This window comes from Chenopodium album, chromosome 9, assembly GCF_948465745.1.
Source record: "Chenopodium album chromosome 9, dcCheAlbu1.1, whole genome shotgun sequence".
In the NCBI taxonomy this organism is placed as follows: Eukaryota; Viridiplantae; Streptophyta; class Magnoliopsida; order Caryophyllales; family Amaranthaceae; genus Chenopodium; species Chenopodium album.
The window spans coordinates 33,111,237-33,133,128 of NC_137842.1; the positions used below are offsets into that span (position 1 = coordinate 33,111,237).

General features: G+C 38.6%; 1 protein-coding gene across 1 annotated transcript; it reads right to left on the minus strand.

Annotated features, from left to right (window-relative positions):
* Positions 1-21,230: 21,230 nt before the first annotated feature.
* LOC145557593 (uncharacterized) lies at positions 21,231-21,665 on the minus strand. The gene has a single exon (XM_081618765.1). The coding sequence runs from the start codon at positions 21,663-21,665 to the stop codon at positions 21,231-21,233; it is 435 nt and encodes a 144-aa protein (XP_081474891.1).
* Positions 21,666-21,892: the final 227 nt, after the last annotated feature.

Below are 21,892 nucleotides of genomic sequence, written 5' to 3' on the forward strand. Positions count from 1 at the left end.
TTGAAAATCACGCCTAATGAGATGATTTGGACAACCGGTTTAGGTTCCCTTTGAATCTTGTTTTTTAATTCAAGTGATCACAAATATTTTAGAATTATGTGTTGCATTAATATTTAAGCAATTTAGCCTAAAAATAATTTGGAGCAAATTGAATTTTTGTTTGTATGCCTTCGAAATCGCAGAAATTACTTTTCACTATAAGAATCGAGTAGAAGCCAATACGGGCGAATGTGACTCCATGACTCACTTCGTACCATCATCCCCGATCCTCCTTTCGTGGTTCCGAACCATATGGAGTTAGTAATCTCATGGATTATGAATGGGGTGCAACCTTCAAAGGACAATCGTTGGTGCCTATCATTGTCCCTTAATCGTGGTTGCCTTTTATGATCCGTGAACGGTTTACAAGTTCCTTAAAAACTTGTTGGCGGTTGTAGACACCCAAATGTGTCTCCCCAAAACCAAACCCAGTGATAAATAACTTTCATGTAATTTGATTATCGAATAAAGCGAAAGTGTGAAAAGTCTAGTGACGAGGATGTTTTTATTAAAATATCTCTTCTTTCTGTTTTTGAAAATATTTCTTTTCTTACCCTATATTTGAAAAACGTGCATTCCAGTTTATTTTTGTCCATGATAAGGGTCCAATAATGGTGTAGTTGGATGGGTCTTGAAAAAAACTTTCCAACAATATATTATAAGCCCAATTCCGATGAATAATGCGGAAGTTATGGCCAAAATACTAAACTGGGCCCGGTTTGGTTTTTATATGCGGTCCAATGATCTAGAGGAGGGCCTATAATTAATTATCATTCCTAAAGCTATTAGGATTTATTATAGTTTTCTAGAATACTCTAGAAGGTTCTTTTAAATCCTAATGGAGTTAGGGTTGATAATTATGTTTCAAAGAGTTTGAAATTGAATAAAACTACTCCTTTTAAGAATCCTTGTTTTGTACGAAGTGTAATATATTCAGATTTTATTTTTGTGCCTCATAATCTTTATCTAAATTTTATATGGTTGGATAGATATTGAAATTATCTTTCCAATGATATATTATAATATTAAATCCGAGCTATAACAAAAAAGATATGAATGGAATATGAAACTCTATCCAAAACTGACACCCTTCCACTATTTCAGCCATATCTTTTTATCTACTAAATATTTTAATCTGATTTTAATTTGGGTTAGAAAGTAGACTTCAAGATCTTTCAAACGACATATTATATGCCTTATTTGGACTTCCGGATCAAAAGATATGATAAAAACAAAACGCGTGAAACTGATTATTAGCGCCTGAGGCCAAGCATTAGCGCCTGGCACTAAGGCTTGGCGCCTGGCGCTAACCTTCGGCACCTGGCGCTAATCGTGTTTTATTCTCTTTGAAACTCTGATTCGTTTTTTTATCCATCTGACTGATTTTCTCTATAAATAGCCTCTTAAAATTCTGTTTTCAATCACCAATTCTAATCAACTCTCATCAAGAATTTCTTGATTCTCTCCCTCTTTCTAGCCTAGCCTTTTAAAAACACAATTCCTCATACATTAGCACTAGAAACACCTAGCCAAGTTCAAAGTTGCCTTCGCCCTAGACGTGAAAGGTTTTAATTTCTGAGGGTTTGGTCCCTAATCTCTATTTCAATTATTTAATTTAATTGTTTGATTTATATTTTCCTTGAAGTTACTAACACGTGTATTTTGTTATTAGAAAGAGGTACGAGGCATCCAAGTAAGTGCTTTAATGGTTTTTATTGATAGTATGATGTAGAAATCATGCTTAGGTTGTTATTATGATTCCTAGCGTCATGTTAGGGTATTTGGATCTTCCTAGTATTATGTTTAGGGTAATAACTAAAAAATCCTAATATCAAGTATGATTAAAAGTATGATGCCTTTTATATTTCTTCCTAATATTTATGATTATTAGTAACTTGTTCGGGTTAAAGCTTTAATTTTTATTGTTTGGTGACATGCTAGCGTTTGTTATTAATCTTGTTAATATCATGCCTAGGATCTTGCTATTATTATTATGCTATAACATGATTATTATTTTTTATTATGATTATAATTATGATTAAGATTATGATTATAATTATTATTTTGATGATTATTATTATGTTGCTTGATATTTATATTTATTAATATTGCTTGATCACACCTTTTATGCATGTTTAAAGGGAATTTGTACTTAAAATCACGCTTAATAAGATAATAAATAATCTTGGTTAGGGTTAATATGATTATAATTCAAGTGATCTCCAATAATAGTTTTATTTGTGCATTAATATTCAATCAACGTAGATTAAACAAGTTTAGGGTAAACCTAATGATTGCATGTTAGTCAGAAAGCGCACATGAATACGACAAGAATAAAGTAGAGGCCTATTATTACGGCAGGTTCAATCTCTTTTAGGTTGGATTTGTACCTTCATCCCCGAACTACCAGTCATGGTTCCAGACCTATTAAAGTTGATGATCTTGGATCGTTAAGGGGTGTAACCTTCACCTCGTGAACGGTTTACAAGTTCCTAAAACTTGTTAGCGACTATTTTTCTCTATCTTCTTTCCCTTTGGACGCCATCGTACTTTAGTCTATGATCACTGTGGGGTTCAAGCTAGGGGTAATGCTTAAAATATTCCCTACAGCGGCTCCCTACTTTTCTTGTCCCTAATTGTTATCCCTCATCTTATATGTGAATTCCCACTTCCTATGAGTGTCAAGCATATTCACCACATGCTTTTAATGTAGGCGCACTTCGAACGACGCCAACAATTTGGCGACTCCACTCGGGAGGATTCTTGGTTATTTATCGATTTGAGTGATTGGTATTTAATTAAGATGAGTGGATGAGACTTGAAAGATTCTTGATTTGTATTCCTGCAATTTGATTGGAATTGTCACATATGCATATTCTTTTTAGGTTACCTATTATGCCACAATAGTACGTGTTCTACGTATGTGGTTAGCCCGGGGGATTTAAGCTCTATCAACCCGAAAACGCTCATAGCAATAAGGGTTCATCCGAGTTTTTAAATCCACCCAAACCATGGAGTCGAGTTTGATTTCATCACAAACTCGCGGAGCCGCCCGTTTGTATACACCCTCAAGGGAGGCTGCCTTGCTAACGCATCAAACTCTTAACCATGGTACCCTTTGACAACCAAATAAGCTTGACCATAGTCGAACATAGAACTTGACTTTAGGTTGCGAACTTCATTGCATCATTCGTTACAATGTGGTTATATGTGCATTTTTTGACTTTTTATTTATTTATTTATTTTCTCTTATCAAACCCTTTTTTTATTATTAGAGTCGAGCCATAGATTTTTTTTTTTAAAAAAGTTTGTGTCACCCGGATTTTTATTCCCGTATACTACACAAGAGTCAACTTGTTTTTGTCATAGCCAGAGTTCTAGAAAGAGTGACGTGTCGTGCAACCTATGGGTCTGTAGCCCCAAGTTTTATCTTTCATTTGGAGTTTGTTTCGGCCCAATCAAAGACACAGATCAAAAGTTATAACTGATATACTATAGCCTATCCAGTTTAGGTATCTTTTTAGCGCCAACTTCCTTTTATTTATTTATTTATTTATTTTATATATTTTCGTGTCAAGCTAGTCTTAGACAAGTCCTTTAATCCATGTTAACTCTTATAACATAGGATTATAGATTACTATTATTATTATTATTTTATACCTATGAGTCCTAACTATTTTAGAATTCTAATCTTCTCCCTAGTGTCTTGTGATCGATTTTTGTGCTAACCTTAACATGTGTTCTTTGTCTTTGATTTTGGTTGATCTTATTTATGACTAACGATTGCTAATGGACCGTTTTCACCTAGTAAATAGCAAAAACATTAAAATTGGACAAAATTAATCAAGTTAGTTTGTCTTTTAGTCTTCCGTGCTATTTGGTCATTGAGTCCTTTGTTTTTCACATTGTCCTCATGTCTAGCCATGCGATCATACCACAAGTCTTAATAAATTCACCTAATCACACATGTTGAGTCATTGCACACACTTTGTCTTCGAGTAATGAACTATATTGTTTATGATCGTATACTAGGACCATGCATGCGTCGTTTTACGTCGTAATAGGAACGAGTGGAGTATTTCCCATCAGTTTTTAAAATCGTTTCATACACTCTTCCTTTTCAATCCGACTATTGAGTGAATACATTAAGTGAGTTATTCCTTACACAGTACTTGAGTCTAAAATAACTAGGCAATAGTTGGAAGAATAAGGGGAACGTCACTCCTTCCTTCTTTCCTTCCAATCAAAGCATCAACAACAAGAAACTATTTTCCTCAGCAGGCAGCTAGAAGTAACTCATAAACAGCTATGAAGACAAAGCACGATACAAGCTTCTTACCAAGATTTCATGTTTTCTTCTTCTTTTTTTTCAAACCCTTCCCCTTAAAAAGTCTAGCATAGGTTCTCCTTATCCATGTGTCTATGTGTCACATTTCTTACCTTCTTCATAAATGAGCATCTCTTTCTTACATTGGATCATGTGATTAGCAAAAAAAAAAAAAAATCAATTGCCGAACTAAACACAAGGTACACCAATGATTTGAGGCACCTTTCTAACCCTGTCATTCCCCTTAAACCATTTTCAATCACATATCCATTTCTTCATCAACCACTTTGAGCCTCATCTAACGTTTCGCCTCATTTATTCAACCCACATTCACCTAACCCTGGGATGGTAAGGTGTGCAAATTGTGTAACATTCAAAAAGAAAGTTCAGCTAAAAAAATAAGGAAAAAAAATGAGTAAATAAAAAAGCAATGTCTAAAGGCAAGTGTTCCAATGTCTTTGATATGAACACGTCTTAAATCGGTATCTCATCGAGTGCTTCGTACCGTGCCTGAGAAACATGAATGCTTAGTGAGTGATGGACCGCATGATATGAGATTGCCCACATTGATTCAAAAGAATGGAAAACAAAAACGAAAAGGGAAAAAAAAATTCAAAGCAAAAAAAAAAGGGTTTTTCTACATGGTACCCTTGAATTTTTTAGTTTTCTATCTTGTACCCTCCTAAATTTAGATTTCTACAAGGTGACCTTGAGTTATTAGTTTATTTTACATTATACCCTTGAGTTTTTGGATTATTCTATATGGTACCCTTGAGTAGTAAAATAAATGGCTCTAAATTAATTTAACTCAAACCCACACCACCTAAATGACTTATTTAGCACCATCAAATACACAACTAACATGTTTATTGCAAAAAAAAAAAAAAAAAAAAAAAAAAAGACTAACAACTTGAGTCCCTCTAAAACAAGCTCTTTTAGTTAAAGTATGAGCAAAAAAAGTTCTTATCTTCCATCTCAAATGATCATACAAAAGTTCCACTAAATAGCGAATAATGAAGGTTGGTGATTCCTCCATCTAATATAAATATAGAAGTGGTAAATGGATCATTTAGATGGTGTCGCTTTGAGTCAAATTAAGTTAGAGTCATTTAATTTACAACTCAAGGGTACCATGTAGAAAAACCCAAAAACCCAAGGGCACCTTGTAGAACTTAGGATTTAGAAGGGTACAATGTAGAAAGCCCAATAACTCAGGGGTACCATGTAGAAAAAAAAATGTTGAAAATAAACTTGCAAAATTCAAATATTTCAAATTCGCAATTACACATCTTAGGGATTCTTTAAGGTCTTGAGCCTTTTACCCTTTTCTTCTTTAAACCATCAGTTTAACCACATTACAACCCTTGAAAGACCTCTTTGAGGTATACATACACTTGTGCAAAGTTCGATTAGAGCTACGTTCGGCCTGATTCCTAACGGATATGTAGGCACCCTCACATTGAGGTGCAGCCACACTCATATGCATGATCGAGTCAAATAATATCCAATGCTTATCCCTATGACCCTATTCATCTAGAGCTAGACTTGGGGGCTTGAACCCACATCATTTAGCCTACCTATCCTAAAGAGTCACCATCTCGACTTTTCTCACATATATTTCCCTCACCATAGCCTTTGCAGCCTCACCTTAATATCACATTCACACACTTCACTCACACATCCATATCCATATCGATCATCCTTCACTTCAAGAACCCTTTATCATGAAATCTTGTTTCCCCACTGTGCATGTTTCATCATCTTTCAAGACAACATTCATTAGAAGAAACATTGTATACTTGCTTAGCTTCCTGACCTAAGCAATATTCATTGTTTCATGCATCACATATCGTGCTTAGCTTCCAGACCTAAGTGACGTTAAAGATCGTTACCATATATGATGCTTAGCTCCATGACCTAAGTTCAATTCATTCATCTATCGTGTCACAAGATGTAATTGTCCTTAACCTCTTAGCCTAAGAACATGCATCATGCATACATTATCTTCAAGAAAGGCAATTCAATCCATGCGATTAATTTCGCCTTGCTCAAAGAGGAAGTTCAAAATTTCTTCCCTTTTTTCATGTCTATTCTTTTGGGGAAGTTCAAAAACTTTTTCAAAATTTTCTCGTCGAGGGAAGTTCAAAAATAAAATTTCAGTTTTCACGTCTTTCTTTTTTGGGAGAAAGTTAGTACCCTCCACTTGTCTCATGACAAAAATGACGAAAATTTTTGTTTTTGTATTTTTTATTGTTTATGTCTGCACACACACACACCATACACACACACACAACCATAAGTCATAAACATGTCATGTCATGTCAAGTCAGTTGGTCAAGTCAATCATAGTCTATACGAGTCCCTTGGCAATTTTTACTTTGCAGGTCTCAATTGCAGCCCACGTCCGGGGACAAGCGGACCATCTACAGCCCACGTCCGGGGACTAGCGAACCATCTACAGCCCAAGTCCGGGGACAAGCGGACCAGCTACAGCCCACGTCTGGGGACAAACGGACAATCTATAGCCCACATTCGGGGACAAGCGAACCATTTATATATAGCCCACGTTCAGGGAAAAGCGAACCAACTACAGCCCACGTTCGGGGACAATCGAACCACCATCATTTCACGGCGCAAGGTTCTCGATACATAGAGACTTGCAATCTCATCATCTGACGACTTTCCTAAAGCATGGAAAGTGTCATCCGGTGGATTTCTTCAAGCATAAAAACCTGCAAAAATTATCTGTCGACTTTCCTCAAGCATGGAAAGTATTATTCGGTGGATTTCTTCAAGCATAGAAAACCGCCAAATTCATATGTCGACTTTCCTCGGGCATGGAAAGTATAATCCAGTAGGTTTCTTCAGGCTTAGAAAGCTACCAAATTCATCAGTCGGCTTTCTTCAGGCATGGAAAGCATTTTAACGAAACATCATCCGGTGGATTCCTTCAAGCATAGGAAGCTACCAAACTCATTTGTCACCGATACACTAGTGTCAGATACGTATTTTATCCCTTTACTATTTTATCTGTGGAATTAACATTTTTCTGCAGGTATCGGTGTATAAAAAGTGATTTACGATCGCAGAACGTCTTAAATCATTCTCCGTCTCTATTGACTACTTTGACTATCGTTTCCGAAACTAAATTTTATACAAACTCAGTCAAAGTGGGGGCTTCTGTAGACACCTAAAAATGTCTCCCCAAAACAAAACCCGATGATGAACAACCTTTCGTCGCCATTATTGGTCGGGTTGAGTATTTAATCTTGGAGTGCTTAAATCCATATTTCTATTTCATAAAATAACTTATTTCCATAAACCATAACTTATTTTCTTCTTTTCTTGCCTTTAAACCCAAAATAATTCATTTCGTGTCCTTTAAATCATTCATTTCGTGTTCTTTTTAGAAAAACGTTTATCCCAGTTTTTGGGTCCAATGATTGAAAAATTGGATGGGTTTGAAAAGAACTTTCTAACGATATATTATAAGCCCAAATCCGAGTTATAATGAATAAGTTATGGCCAAAATATTAAATTGAGCCCAAACCGAACCTAAGCCCACCTTACCTACGACACAATGATTATGTGGAGGGTCCAAATTATTTAATCCCATTCCTACACAAATTAGGATTAATTAGAAGCTTCTATAAGTTTCTAAAATATCTTAATTATCCTTTTTGAGAAGATAAGATTAAAGAGTTTGAAATTGAATAAAACTTTTCTTTTTGAAAATCCTATTTCTATCCGAATTGAAAGACGTTCAAAGATAGACTGATATTATTTTTTTGCCTCATATTTTTTATCCAAATTTATATTTTTGGATAGCCCTTGAAATTATCTTTCCAATGATATATTATAATATCAATTCCAAGCTATAACGAAAGAGATATGAATTAAATATCAAACTCTATCCAAAACTAACACCGTCTCACTATTTCGGCCATATCTTTTATTATAAAAAATATTATAATATAATTCTAATTGAATTTGAAATTAGACTTAAAAATATTTCCAACGGTATCTTATTCATCTTATTCCGATATCTAGATCAAAAGATATGATAAAAACAAAAACTGCAGTCTATCGAGTTTTATTCCAATTTAATTCGGATCTTATCTTTTTTTGTCAACCCTTCTTTTTTCTCTATAAATAGAGGTCATATCTCCCCTTTTTCAATCATCAACAAGCTTAATCATCAAATAATTCTCTTCTCCCTCTTTAGCCTAAACACTAGCCTCCCCATTCTTTCACTATTCCTTCCTTTAAGCACTCCAAGGAGTCCATATAATACCCAAACTTCTATACTTAAACCAAGGCGTGAATGATATAATTAATTGAGGGTTTGGACCAAATCAACTCTACTTTTAATTTAATTTAATTTCCATTTACTTTATATTTTTATTGAAGTTACTAACAGTTTATTCATGATGTAGCAATTTAAAGGAACGCGCGGAATGTGAGTAATTAAATAATTTAATTACTCGTATTTTATTTTAATATTTCTAGTATCATGATTAAGGTTATTTTATATTTGATTTGACTAACGCTATTGTTGTTAAATTTCTTCCAATATTAATGTTTATTCTATTGTTATTATGATCACCATATTGCATGTTAAAGGAAATATGTAATTGAAAATCACGCCTAATAAGATAATTTGGACAACCGGTTTAGTTTCCATTTGAATCTTGTTATTTAATTCAAGTGATCACAAATATTTTAGAATTATGTGTTGCATTAATATTTAACCAATTTAGCCTTATAATAGTTTGGAGCAAATTGAATTTTTGCTTGTATGCCTTTGAGATCGCAGGAATTACTTTTCACTATAAGAATCGAGTAGATGCTAATACGGGCGAATGTGACTCCATAACTCACTTCGTACCATCATCCCCGATCCTCCTTTCCTGGTTCCGAACCATATGGAGTTAGTAATCTCATGGATTATGAATGGGGTGTAACCTTCACGGGTCAATCGTTGTTGCCTATCGTTGTCCCTGAATCGTGGTTTCCTTTTATGATCCGTGAACGGTTTACAAGCTCCTTATTAAAAACTTGTTTGCGGCTCACTACTTTTCTTATCCCTAATCGTTATCCCTAATCGTATATTTCAATTCCCAATTCCTATGAGTGTCAAGCATATTCACCACATGCTTTTAATGTAGGCGCACTTCGAACGACGCCTACAAAAAGGGCTGGTTTAGAAAGATAGAGAGAATCAAGAAATTCTTGATGAGAGTTGATGAGAATTAGATGAGAAGGATTGATAATGAAAACAGAATTTTAGGAAGCTATTTATAGAGAAAATAAGTCGGATATGACAAAAAACAAATCAGATTTTCGAAAAGAATAAAACACGACTGCAGCGCCTAATACACGCATGTCCAAACGCTGAGTGCAGCGCCAAACGCTAAGTCTGGTGCCAGACGCTAGGCTTTGCGTCCGGCGCTGCAAAACAGTTTTTGCGGATTTTTTTTTATCATATATTTTGATCCAGAAGTCCAAATAAGTCATCTAATATGTCATTGGAATTCTCTTGAAGTCTACTTTCCAAACCAATCAGAATCAGATTAAAATATTTTGCAAATAAAAAGATATGTCCGAAATAGAGGAAGCGTGTCAGGTTTGGATAGAGTTTCATATCTCATTCATATCTTTTTCGTTATGGCTCGGATTTTATATTATAATATATCATTGGAAAGATAATTTCAAGATATATCCAACCATATAAAATTTGGATAAATATTATGACGCACAAAAATAAAATCTGAATATATTCCACTTCGTACAAAATAAGGATTCTCAAAAGGAGTAGTGTTATTCAATTTCAAACTCTTTGAAACATAATTATCAATCCTAACTCCATTAGGATTTAAGAGAACTTTCTATAATATTCTAGAAGACTGTAATCAATCCTAATAGCTTTAGGAATGATAATTAATAATAGGCCCTCCTCTAGATCATTGGGCCGCATATAAAAACCAAATCGGGCCCAGTTTAGTATTTTGGCCATAACTTCCTCATTACTCATCGAAATTGGGGTTATAATATATCGTTGGAAAGATCTTTTCAAGCCCTATCCAACTACACCATTATTAGACCCATATCATGGACCAAACTTAACTGGAATGCACATTTTTCAAAAATAGGGTAAGAAAAGAAATATTTTCAAAAACAGAAAGAAGAGATATTTTAATAAGAACATCCTCATCACTAGACTTTTCACACTTTCTCTTTATTCGATAATCAAATGACGTGAAAGGTATTCATCACTGGGTTCAATTTTGGGGAGACACAAATGGGTGTCTACAGAAGCCCCCACTTTGATTGAGTTTGGAGAAGTCAAAGTATCAATAGGGACGGAGAATGATTCAGAACGTTCTGCGATCCTTAATCATTCTTGTAACGCCGATACCTGCAAACTAGCGTTAGTTAAATAGATAAGAGAGTTAAGAAACGCGTTTCTTTTACCATCGAGCACATGTCTTTGGAGGTAACCGATTTGTTGCATTTGTCGTGGTAACAACCTTCCACAAGCTAGGGAATGTCATCATGCTGTTTGTTTTGACGATCTTCTGCAAGCTAGAGAATACCGCCTGAAGACTGCTACGCCTGTAACTACCTCCAATTTCGCCGTGTTAGACTTCTACAAGCTAGAGATCCCCATCGAAGATTGCTTTGCCTGAAACTATCCTCATTTGTTACGACAATACCCTGAAGAGTATCACCGAAGACCAACTCCCGTCAATCCTTTGCTGCTACATCTCGAGCCTTTTCCTTGAGTCATAGTGACAACATTCCACAAGCTGGGGAACGCTATCCTGTTGCTTTAACGATCTTCCCCAAGCTAGAGGATACCTCCTAAAGATTGCTATGCTTGTAACTGCCTCCAATTTCCGCCGTGATAGTCTTCAGCAAGCTAGAGAACACTATCAAAGATTGCTTTGCTTGAAACGATCTTCTACTGCCTTGTGACCATCTACCGCAAGCCAGGGAATATGATCAAAGATAACTTCGCTTGAAATCACCTCCAGTTTTTTGTGACAACCCTCTGCAAGCTAGGGAATGATGTCAAAGATATCTTCGCTTCAAGTCATCTCCAGTGGTTGCGATAATATTCTAGAGAAAATTACCGAAGATCTACGCTTGTCAATCTTTAAAATCTCGCTTGAACTTTGCTTCCGCTATGCCAGTACGTCGGCGCTTTTGCTGCTTGTGAACCATTATGTCGGTGCCTCTGTTGTTTATGAACCATTACGTCAGTGCCTCCGATGAGCCAATGCTTAGGCGCTTTAAGCTAAGTGAGACGATCATTTATCAGGTCAATCACTTAATGTGATTGTAATCGAATTGATTACTAGATCATGTCAAGTTGCTTAGAAGGGCTAACTGGCGTACCAAGGAACCCAAACTGCTGCACAAGGTCCATATAACCATATTACTGGGCCACACACTTTGTCGCCTTACCAGCACCTGCTGGAAAGACTTGTCACCGCGCTTTTTGCTTGTTGCCAGGCGTTGCACTCGGGATTTTCAGATAAATCCTCTTTACTTATACTGCTTCTATTCATTGCCTGTTTTCGCTTCGAACCTTCAACTTGGTTGTTTCCTTTCAACCAAATCTGCTTAAATTAAAGCTCTTCATCTCTAATTTGTAAGTTTTACTTAACCCTCTCTTATCCCTAGAAGAATCTCATGCATTTATATTCGCGGTTTTTCGAACCCGGGAATATTCTTACTCGTTTGCTCTTTGGATTGTACCTGTATTTATATTTGACTATTGGACTTTTCTCATCTCTTTAATTATCTAAGGGTTGTCCTAAGGCTCAATTAAGACTTAATGTGTTTTTAGCATATATAACTTGTCATGACTCGACTCAAAGTGTTTAACACATGCGTTAGACTAAACTAAAGATGACATGACACGACATGACTCAACGTACATGACTCGTGTGTGCACGAAAAAGCAAACAATTTTCGTCATTTTTTTGTGAAGGGTACCAACTTTTCCCAAAAAAGGAAGTCACAAAAAGGAAGAAGTTTTTGAAGGTGCATGTTGAATGAGCTTAGCCAAGTATATGCATTTAATGTTGTCTCTCAAGGTGCAAGGGTTAATTCATCCTAGGCTATCCTAGTTAACTCAATAATGAAAGTATGTAGGTAACTTAGGCACGGAGGCTAAGCACTTCATACTTCGAGATGCGATAACGATTACAAGTGATGAGATATTTTGATATGACAAGGCATGCTTCAAAGTCGTGTTAAGATTTCATGATAGAGGGTTCCTAAGGGAAGTATATTTGGTCATGTATTTGTGTAGTGTGTGAAAGTGACACTAAGGTTAGGCTGCAAGGGCTAAGTGTGGAAAATATATTAAAAAGAGTCAAATGATGGTGACTCTTAGGCTGGGTAAGCTAATGATGTAGGGATTAAGCCCCCAAGTCTAGCTCTAAGTAAATAGGGATGAGCATTGGAGATCTCTTGATATGATCAATTATGAATGTAAATGTGAATGCATGTTTATTATGGTCGGACCTCGATGTGAGGTTGCCTACGTATCCGTTAGGAATCAGGCCGAACGTAGCTCTAGCCGAACCTCGCACAAGTGTGTATATACCTCAAAAAGGTCTTTTAAATATTTGTAACGTTGTTAGGCTAAAGGTTTAAGAAGAAGGGGATAAAAGGCTCAAGACCCTGGATAAGCCCCCAAGATGTGCAACTTTGCATGTGAATCTTTGTATTTTCATGCTTGAGGTTTCTCACTCTTTTTTATTTCTTTTTTGCTTTAACATTTATTTTATTTTTATAAGTGTGGGAAATCCCGATCATGCGGTCTATCATTCACTTGGCATTCATGTTTCTCAGGCACGGTACCGAGCACTCGATAAGAAACGCAATCTGAGACGTGTTCATATCGAAGATATTTTCATATCAAAGACATTGGAACACTTGCCCTTTTGTACACTTTTAATATTATTATTATTTTTTATTTTTTTGCTATTTTAATCTTTTGAAGTTACTCAAGCTTTTTATGAAATTGAAAATTGCATAAGTTGCACACAATCCCATCCAAAAGTTAGGTAGATATGGGTTAAAAAATGAAGGATCTGTTGTTAGACAAGGCTCAAAGTGGTTTACCAAAAAAGATTGCATATTTAAAGGGTGAAAGGTAATATGATGTGGCTACAAGGGGTGCCTCAAATCATTGGTATACCTTGTGCTTAGTGTTTACGCTAATTTTTGTTAAGTGGGATTGACTATCAAAATCTAGGCTACGGATCAACTAAATAAAATCAAAGACAAAATAGAACGAAAAGCAATTAAATGACACGGAGGATTGGTGACGCGGAAAACCCAATGAAGGTAAAAACCGCGGGTAGAATGAGGATCTACCAAACTTTCACTATGAAAAATATCAAAGATAACAGTTTACAATGTAGGATTTAGTATGAATATAGCTATCTTGATGTGTCCAATATCTTTCGATGCTTCCCTCATTATATAAACTATTGCTAGGTTAAATTCTAGCCGTTGCAAGGAGATAAATCGGGTTCCATGATTTTCGGATGATAGTTATGTAGAGTATCTTTTCTGTTTTGATCCTCAATGGGGGGAATAGGCTGAGCTTAGACTTGGTCTTCCATACTTATCTATTTCTAGACTTGGTCATATTACAGCCTTCGTCAAGATGAGTCTTCGTCATTGACTCTATTTTATAGTCGTTGACTTACACTTACAGATTTTTACCCATAACAATTTGCCCCTAATTGCTAAATGTGGATTGCTACATACATGTTTGGCAATAAAAATAAAAATAAAGAAAAAACGAGATAAATACAACTTTACTTGGGGGCGTTTCTGTCTTTTCATCTAGAAGGCACGTTCTCCAGGGGGGAATTACTCCACTTCTCCCACTTTTTCACTCTAACCGTCAATTCACCCTTTAATTGCTGCAACACACTTCCCATTTCCCCAAGCTTCCATTCCTTTCTTCTCTTCTCTCTCTTCTTTCTCTTTCTTGTGCAGAATTACTTCGGTGGTTGAACAGTAGCGTGCGGCGGTGTTTTCGAACTTCCGGCATCTTCAAACAACAGGTAATTTTCTTGATTCCTTCTTCTGTTAGTTAATTTGGGCGGAATGTCGAATAGAATTCCCAAAACTAGAACTAGGTTTACTCTTCACATTGTTGAAAAATGGGGAACGGTTATTCCATAGAAAAAATCGATGTCTCGGCCGAAATCGTCGATGGCACCAGATATGAGGAATAATTTTGTCAAAATGGCGGGTTTTCTCGACACTACTTTTGCCCATATCTCGGGTCCTGGAAAGACGGTGGAGGACTATCCAAAAGGTTTCGTTGTATTTTGTAAGTACCCTTTTGCGAAGACGGGGATTACGTTTCCATTCCCACCCTTGGTTCGTTCTTTCTTAGAGGTTTTGGGTATCAGTCCTAGACAACTTATGCCTTCTGGTTGGAGGATTTTGTCTTTGATATCGGAGAAAACCAAGGATTGGGAGGACCCTTTTACTTTGTCAGACTTGGCTATAGGGTACGAGATAAAAATGGCGGAAAGTGGGTTTGTTAGCTTGTGCAAGAAAGGGAGTAGGTTAGTTCTGAACACAGATGTGAATGATAGGGGTTGGAAGAAGTGGTTTCTTTTTGTCAAGAGGGTATCTCTGGGCGTCGAAGGGTCGTGGTTGACGGAGAGGTGGCCGACGAAGGGTAAGAGTTATTCTTAAGTGTTTGTTTTTTAAGCTAAAATTGGCTAAATTGTTTGATCTTGGTTTTATTCATGTAGAGTTGGATTTGGGATTTCTGGAATCGTCGGAGACATCTTCATCAAACGTGAATAAATTCCTGGCTCTTAGTCCTTGAGCAAGAACCTTTGCAAGGAAAAAGAAAACAACCGGTGATCAGTCGAGGCAAAAGCAGGGAACACCGACGAATACTTCTCAACAAGTCAAAGATTCTGAAGAAACAATGTCAACTCATAAGTTTTGTGCTGTCACTACTTTGTTTTTACGTCGTTTGTCATTGTACCTTTGCTTATGCGTTCGTCTGTTGTGCTTTGCGTTATGGCAGACTCAGCTGCTTAAGGCGTTCGTCATGGACGAAGCTTGACTCAACAAGAAGCCGACTTATGAATGAGAAGGAAGCGAGGTTTGGCGCTTCAGGATTAGCAGCCGCCATCTACGGCTGAGAAGGTGGAGCCTTTTTCAACTTCGACGTCTCAGAGAGCAGTCGACAAGACGGGAACTATTACACTGTCACCGTCTCCTTCGCGCAAGCAACAGAAGACTGACGACGAGCCCCCGGTTCCCGACATCTTAGCACGCTTCCTCGCCAACTTTCTTGATCTCTGGAAGGACGACCAACATTCTCTTTTCCCTTCCCTGAACCAACGGCTGTTTCCTAAGTCTAGGGAGGTTTTGGCTGGGACTTCTGCGTTGGACATAGCCTCTGAAGCTGCTCCGGCTCATTTATACGTAAATCTTTGTTTGGTTTAGTTTTTATTTGTCAAGGTTGATTTCTTGGTTAGTAATTTGGGATGTGTTTGGCCAGTGTTTGCAAAATTCTCTGGTGTTGAGGGATAGGGTAATCGGCTTGGCAAAAGAGATGAAAAGGTTGGATAGAGCTGCCAAGAACAGTGAAGCTCAACGTAAGACTGTAGTTAACGTGTTCTAAATGACCAAGAAAGAGCTGGACGAGGCGACGAAGAAGGTGGACGATTTGGAAAGTCAGCTAAAAGCTCAATTGAAGACGATGAAGGAGGAAACTCAAAAGCTTAGGGATCAGCTGAAGAAGCAGGCCAAGCATTTTGGGGATAAGTTTGGGGTTATTGCTGCTAAAGGCGAGGCTCTAACGAAGGTTCAGGAAGAGTTGGCGTCGACCCAAAAGGAGTTGGATGATGCGCTGGACGACTACGCCGAGTTGGACATCAAGGTGAAGGCGAAGCCGATGAAGCAATTCTGGACGGGAAGGCTTCGGAATGGCGTCCTCAGAGGTGATCGACCGTTTTCTGGCCAACGGTGGAACTCTTGACGAGTTGGAAGAGGATGTTGCGGTGACGTTAACTGCGGATTCAGGTCCTAGTCCATTTGTCGTCGTTCCTTCATCTGTCGTTGCTGTCGATACCCTGCCTCTCATCGTCAGAGATCAGTCTGTGGTTGTTAGGGATCAACCTGCTTTCGTCGACGATCAGCCTGCCGAAGGTGCTGAGGAGCTGCAGGTCGAAGGTGTTGATGACAATGCTCGTGCTAATGAGATTGTCAAAGAAGTTGTCGACAGACTTTCTGTCGACGGAATTGATGCTTCAAGGCAATCCTCTATGATGGTTTAGACTTTTATTTTTGTACGCTCTGACTGGCTTTTGTTTGTTTGAAAACTTGGTTTCCGTTGCCTTTGTACTTTTCTTCCAATTGAGGGCAAGTGGTCTTTTGACTGTTTTCTGTTTGTATAACATTGCTTTTTATGCTAATTACTTTTGCTTTTTGTCGTTGCTTGGTATCAATAAATACTCTTTAGATGCAAAGTAAAACGCAATCATGATTTTAGTGCAAAGATATGACTATGTGAAAAAAAATGTTTTTAAAGAGAACATGACACGTCATGGGTTTGCAAAAACTTAATAAAATTTCAACTTTTATTAATCTTTGAATGATGCTTTAAACAGAAAAAATGCTTAAGTGCAAAAATATTTTTATAGCTATACAGTATGCTTCAATTCTTTGAAGACTTTGTATTTTAGGCCTATCGTTGCGTTGTTTTCCAATGCCCCTTGCGTCCCAGCGTCGACGCTGAACACTGAAGACTAGTTCGTTTTTCAGGTATCGGGTGTTTGGCGTCGGACGTTAAGGTTGAATTTGCCCCGGGCTTCGTCATGCTTCGATGATCGTTTGAACGGCAGCTTTCCTCACCCCTTTGTTAAAGGATGTCAGTGTAGCTGACGTCTGTCGTCGTTTGCCTTTTCTGTATAGCTGGACTATGACTAAGTCCTCTTTGTTCTTTGACTACGCGCTCCGTCGATCTTTGACTACGGCAGCTTTCCTCACCCCTTTGTTAAAGTACCGTTGGCACGACCAACGGCCCTCCGATGCTTAAGTCAGTACACTTAATTATAAATGAAAACTTTAAATGAACGAAACGAACTTGGAATTTTACTAGGACGTTACCTTTTCGTCGACGGATGCTTTTGACGATTACTTAAAAGTAGTATTTTCTGAGATGAGTTGCGTTCCAACTTCTTGGAACGGGGTTACCTTTCTAGTCAGTTAGTCGATAAGCACCATTTCTTACGACTTGGGTGATTTCATACGGACCTTGCCATGGTGGAGCAAGCTTTCCGTCGGCTAGATTATTTGTGTTCCGGAACACTTTCCTGAGTACCTAGTCACCTAGTTGGAAGGTTTTGTCCTTCACGTTTTTGTTGAAGCTCCTTGCGACGATCTGTTGTTGTGCCGCCATTCTGATTAACGTCGTCTTTCTTAGTTCTTCAGTTGCATCTAGGCTGTCCTCCATTTCCTCTTGATTTCTTTCTTCCGTCATAAGACCGAATCTTGATGTTGGGAAGTCGGCCTCTACTGGGAGAACGGCTTCACATCCATAGACAAGGGAGAAGGGTGTTTGCCCTATTACTTCTCTCGGTATCGTTGGTTGGCCCATAGGACTGCTGAGAGCTCGTTGGCCCATTTTCCTGTAGCTGCTTTTAACCTCTTCTTGATTGCTTCCATGACAACTTTGTTGCTGGACTCGGCCTACCCATTGGCTTGTGGATACCTTTGCTTCGACGTCCTTAGCTCTATGCAGAACTTCTACAAAACAGAACGAGTTTTGTCGCTAATAAACTGTGATCCGTTGTCACAGACGATCACTGACGGTATTCCAAACCTGCAAATAATGTTAGTCCATATGAATGTAATAACCTCCTTGTCCGTCACCTCTTTCAAAGCAATTACCTCAATCCATTTAGAAAAATAGTCGGTTAGTGCTGGCATATAAACTCTTTGCCCTGGTGCTACAGGTAGCTTCCCGACGATATCCATTCCTCATCTCATGAAGGGCCATGGAGATAATGTTTGGTGGAGGGGCTCCGACAGTTTATGGACTGTGTTGGCGAACCGTTGGCATCTGTCCCACTTGGTCACGTATTGCATTGCGTCTTCATGAAGCGTCGGCCAGAAGTACCCTTGTCTTTTTGCTATTTTGGCTAGTCTTCTTCCTCCGACGTGACTGCTACATATTACGTCGTGCAAGTGGCTAAGGATGGATTGTTGTTCATGTTTTTGGATGCACCTTTGGGATAACCCTGACGCAGATTTGTGGAATAGGACTCTGTCGACGATGTGGTATTGGGAGGCTTTGTACTTTAGTTTTCGGGATTTTACCTTGTCACTAGGGAGAATGTCTTTGGTTAGGTAATCTATGATGGGTTTGGTCCAATCGTCGTCGTCATCGACATCATCTACAGGCAGGATTTCTTTGGTGGACATGGATGGTTTCTGCAAGTGGACTAAAGGAATGTTTGTGAAGGTGGTCTTTTTGAGGGCAGAGGCTAGGTTTGCTAATGTGTCGGCTTGGGCATTTTGGTCTCTTGGGATTTGTGAGAGAGTGAATGGGTCGAATTATTTGGCTTTTTCTTTGGAAACATCGAGGTATGTTGTCATTTTGGAATCTTTGGCTGCGAAGTCACCTGTCATTTGGCTGACGATAAGGAGGGGGTCACTATATACGTCCAAGGTTGTAGCACCTAAGTCTTTAGCGACGATCATTCCTGCAATCAAAGCTTCGTATTCTGCTTCATTGTTAGTTGCTTTAAAATCACAAGATATAAACCTTACTATCATGTCCCCTTGTGGCGACTTTAGCACCATTCCTGGGCCAGCTCCTTGTTTATTGGACGAGCCGTCGACGAACAGGATCCATTTGCTCTTTTTCTGGATGTTATTAATCTCTTCTACTTCTTTGTCGGCTATGACCTGTAAATCGGGGCTGATATCAGCCATAAAATCTTCTAGGGCCTAGAACTTGATTCCCTTCCTAGGTTGATACTTGATGTCCATTGTACTTTGGAAAATGCTCCATTTTCCTAATCGTCCGGTTAAATCTGGCTTTCTCAAAATAGACTTAAGTGGGTAGTTAGTCATCATCACTATGTGGTGGGTCTCAAAATAGTGCCTTAGTTTCTTAACAGCAGTAATTAAAGCAAGAGCTAACTTTTCTAGGGACGTGTATCTTACCTCGGCTGGGAGCAAGGTTTTACTTACGTAGTAAACCAGAAACTGCCCAGCTTCGTCGTCGTCTCTCATCATGACTGCGCTGACGGCAACAGTGCTGACGACAATATAAAGCTGCAAAGGTTGGTTAGTCTTGGGTTTCGACATGAGGGGTTGTGTCATTAGGTATTTCTTTAAATCTTGCAAAGCTTTTTCATGATCGTCAGTCCATTCAAAACCTTTATTTTTTCTCAAAACATTATAGAAAAGATGACACTTATCTGACGATCGAGAAATAAAGCGATTTAATCCTGCCACTCGCCCTGTCAATTTTTGGGTTACTTTAATGTTTCGGGGGGGCTGAATTTTTATTAGAGCCCTGACCTGGTCGGGACTGGCTTCAATTCCCCTTTGCGTTACTACATAGCCCAAAAACTTTCCGGCAGATACTCTAAATGAACATTTAGTAGGGTTAAGTTTCATACCATACTTTCGCAATACCTCAAAGGTCTAACGGAGGTGATCGACGTGATCTTCTGACTTCATAGATTTCACCAGCATATCGTCGATGTATACCTCCATCGTGTCTCCTAGCTGATCCTTGAACATCCTATTAACTAGTCTCTGGTACGTCGAACTTGCATTTTTTAGTCCAAAAGGCATAACTTTATAGCAATAAATACCTTTGTCGGTCATGAAGGTCGTCTTCTCCTGATCGTCAGGGTGCATTAAGATTTGATTGTATCTAGAGAAGGCGTCCATGAATGTTAAGAGCTCATGACCTGCTGTTGCATCCACCAGGACGTCGATGTGCGGCAATGGGAACGGATCTTTAAGGCACGCTTTGTTGAGATCGATGAAGTTTATGCATACTCTCCACTTGCCGTTCTTCTTGCTGACTACGACGACATTAGCGAGCCAATCTGGATACTTGACTTCTCTTATTTTCCCAGTTTCGATCAGCTGTTGCACTTCGTCGTTGATGATTTTGTTGCGTTTCGGAGCAAACTTTTGACGCTTCTACTTAACAGGCTTGTGATTTGGATCGACGTTCAGCTTGTGCGAGATGATGCTCGGATCTATACCAGTCATATCTTCATGAGACATGGCGAAACAGCCTTTATTCTCTCGGAGAAAGGTTAGGATAGTATCTTTGAGTTCAGGTGCTAGGTTGGCTCCCACACGGACGGTCTGATCTAGTTTTTTAGGGTCTAAAGGTATTTCGTCGATTTTGAGGTCGTTGGGATTGTCAAGTGTCGGTCCATGCTGTAATTGCTATGCGGTTCTCATGGTTGGTTTTAGGGTTGTTTTGTAGCAGTGTTTAACTTCGCGGGGTTCTCCTTTAATTTCTTGGATCCTCCACGGGGTTGGGAATTTGATTGAATGGTGGTAGATGGAAGGGATAACGTGGTCTGCCTACTATGGCATTGTAGGTTAAAGGGAAGTCGATGATGTTGAATTTGGTTTGAGGGTTTCGGCCTCCTACATAGGTTGATAAGGTTATGTCTCTGAGAGTTAACATACTTTCACCACTGAAACCGACCAGGGTTGTTGATCTTCTGGTGATGTCGCTATCTTTTAGCCACATATCTTCCATAGTTCTACCGAACAGAACATTTGCGGGGCTTCCTCCGTCGACCAGCACCCTTCAAAGCAGACAATTCCCGACGACCAAGGAAATTACCAAAGAATCTTCATGCTCACTGTTGATGTTGTTGATGTCATCATCGTCGAAGGTAATTACCATTGCCTCTAACTTCTTTTCCAAAGGATCTGTTATCTCCTCCGGGACATCTGCATTATCTATTATCGACTTTGCGACCCTTTTTGCTGCAGAATAGGTTAGTCCACAAATATTGGAACCACCAGTGATAACATTAACTATTACCTTATGTACGGGTGGCTTTGGAGTCTCACTCGTCGTGGCTTCTGATTGAGGACGGCCGGCGTCGCTGCTTTTCTTCTTTCCTAATAGGTGCTTGATGTTGCCTCTCTTCAACTGGAAGGCGACTTCTCTTCGTAGAGCGTAGCAATCCTCCGTCTTGTGGCCATGGTCGCTATGGAACTCGCACCACTTGCTCATATCCTTCTCCGACTATGGCTTGTTACTCTTCATCGGCTAGCGCACTTTGTTTTCCAAGGGCTCCAATTCCTTTACCGCAACCACGATTTTCACGTCGAACCCATACTCCGATATCTCGGGGTATTGCGGGGCATAGAGGATCTGTTCTACCTGCACAACATTAACAGAGCGTGATCTACCTGATGCCTCATAGGGCAGATGTCGCCATGACCCCATTTGGTTGTTTG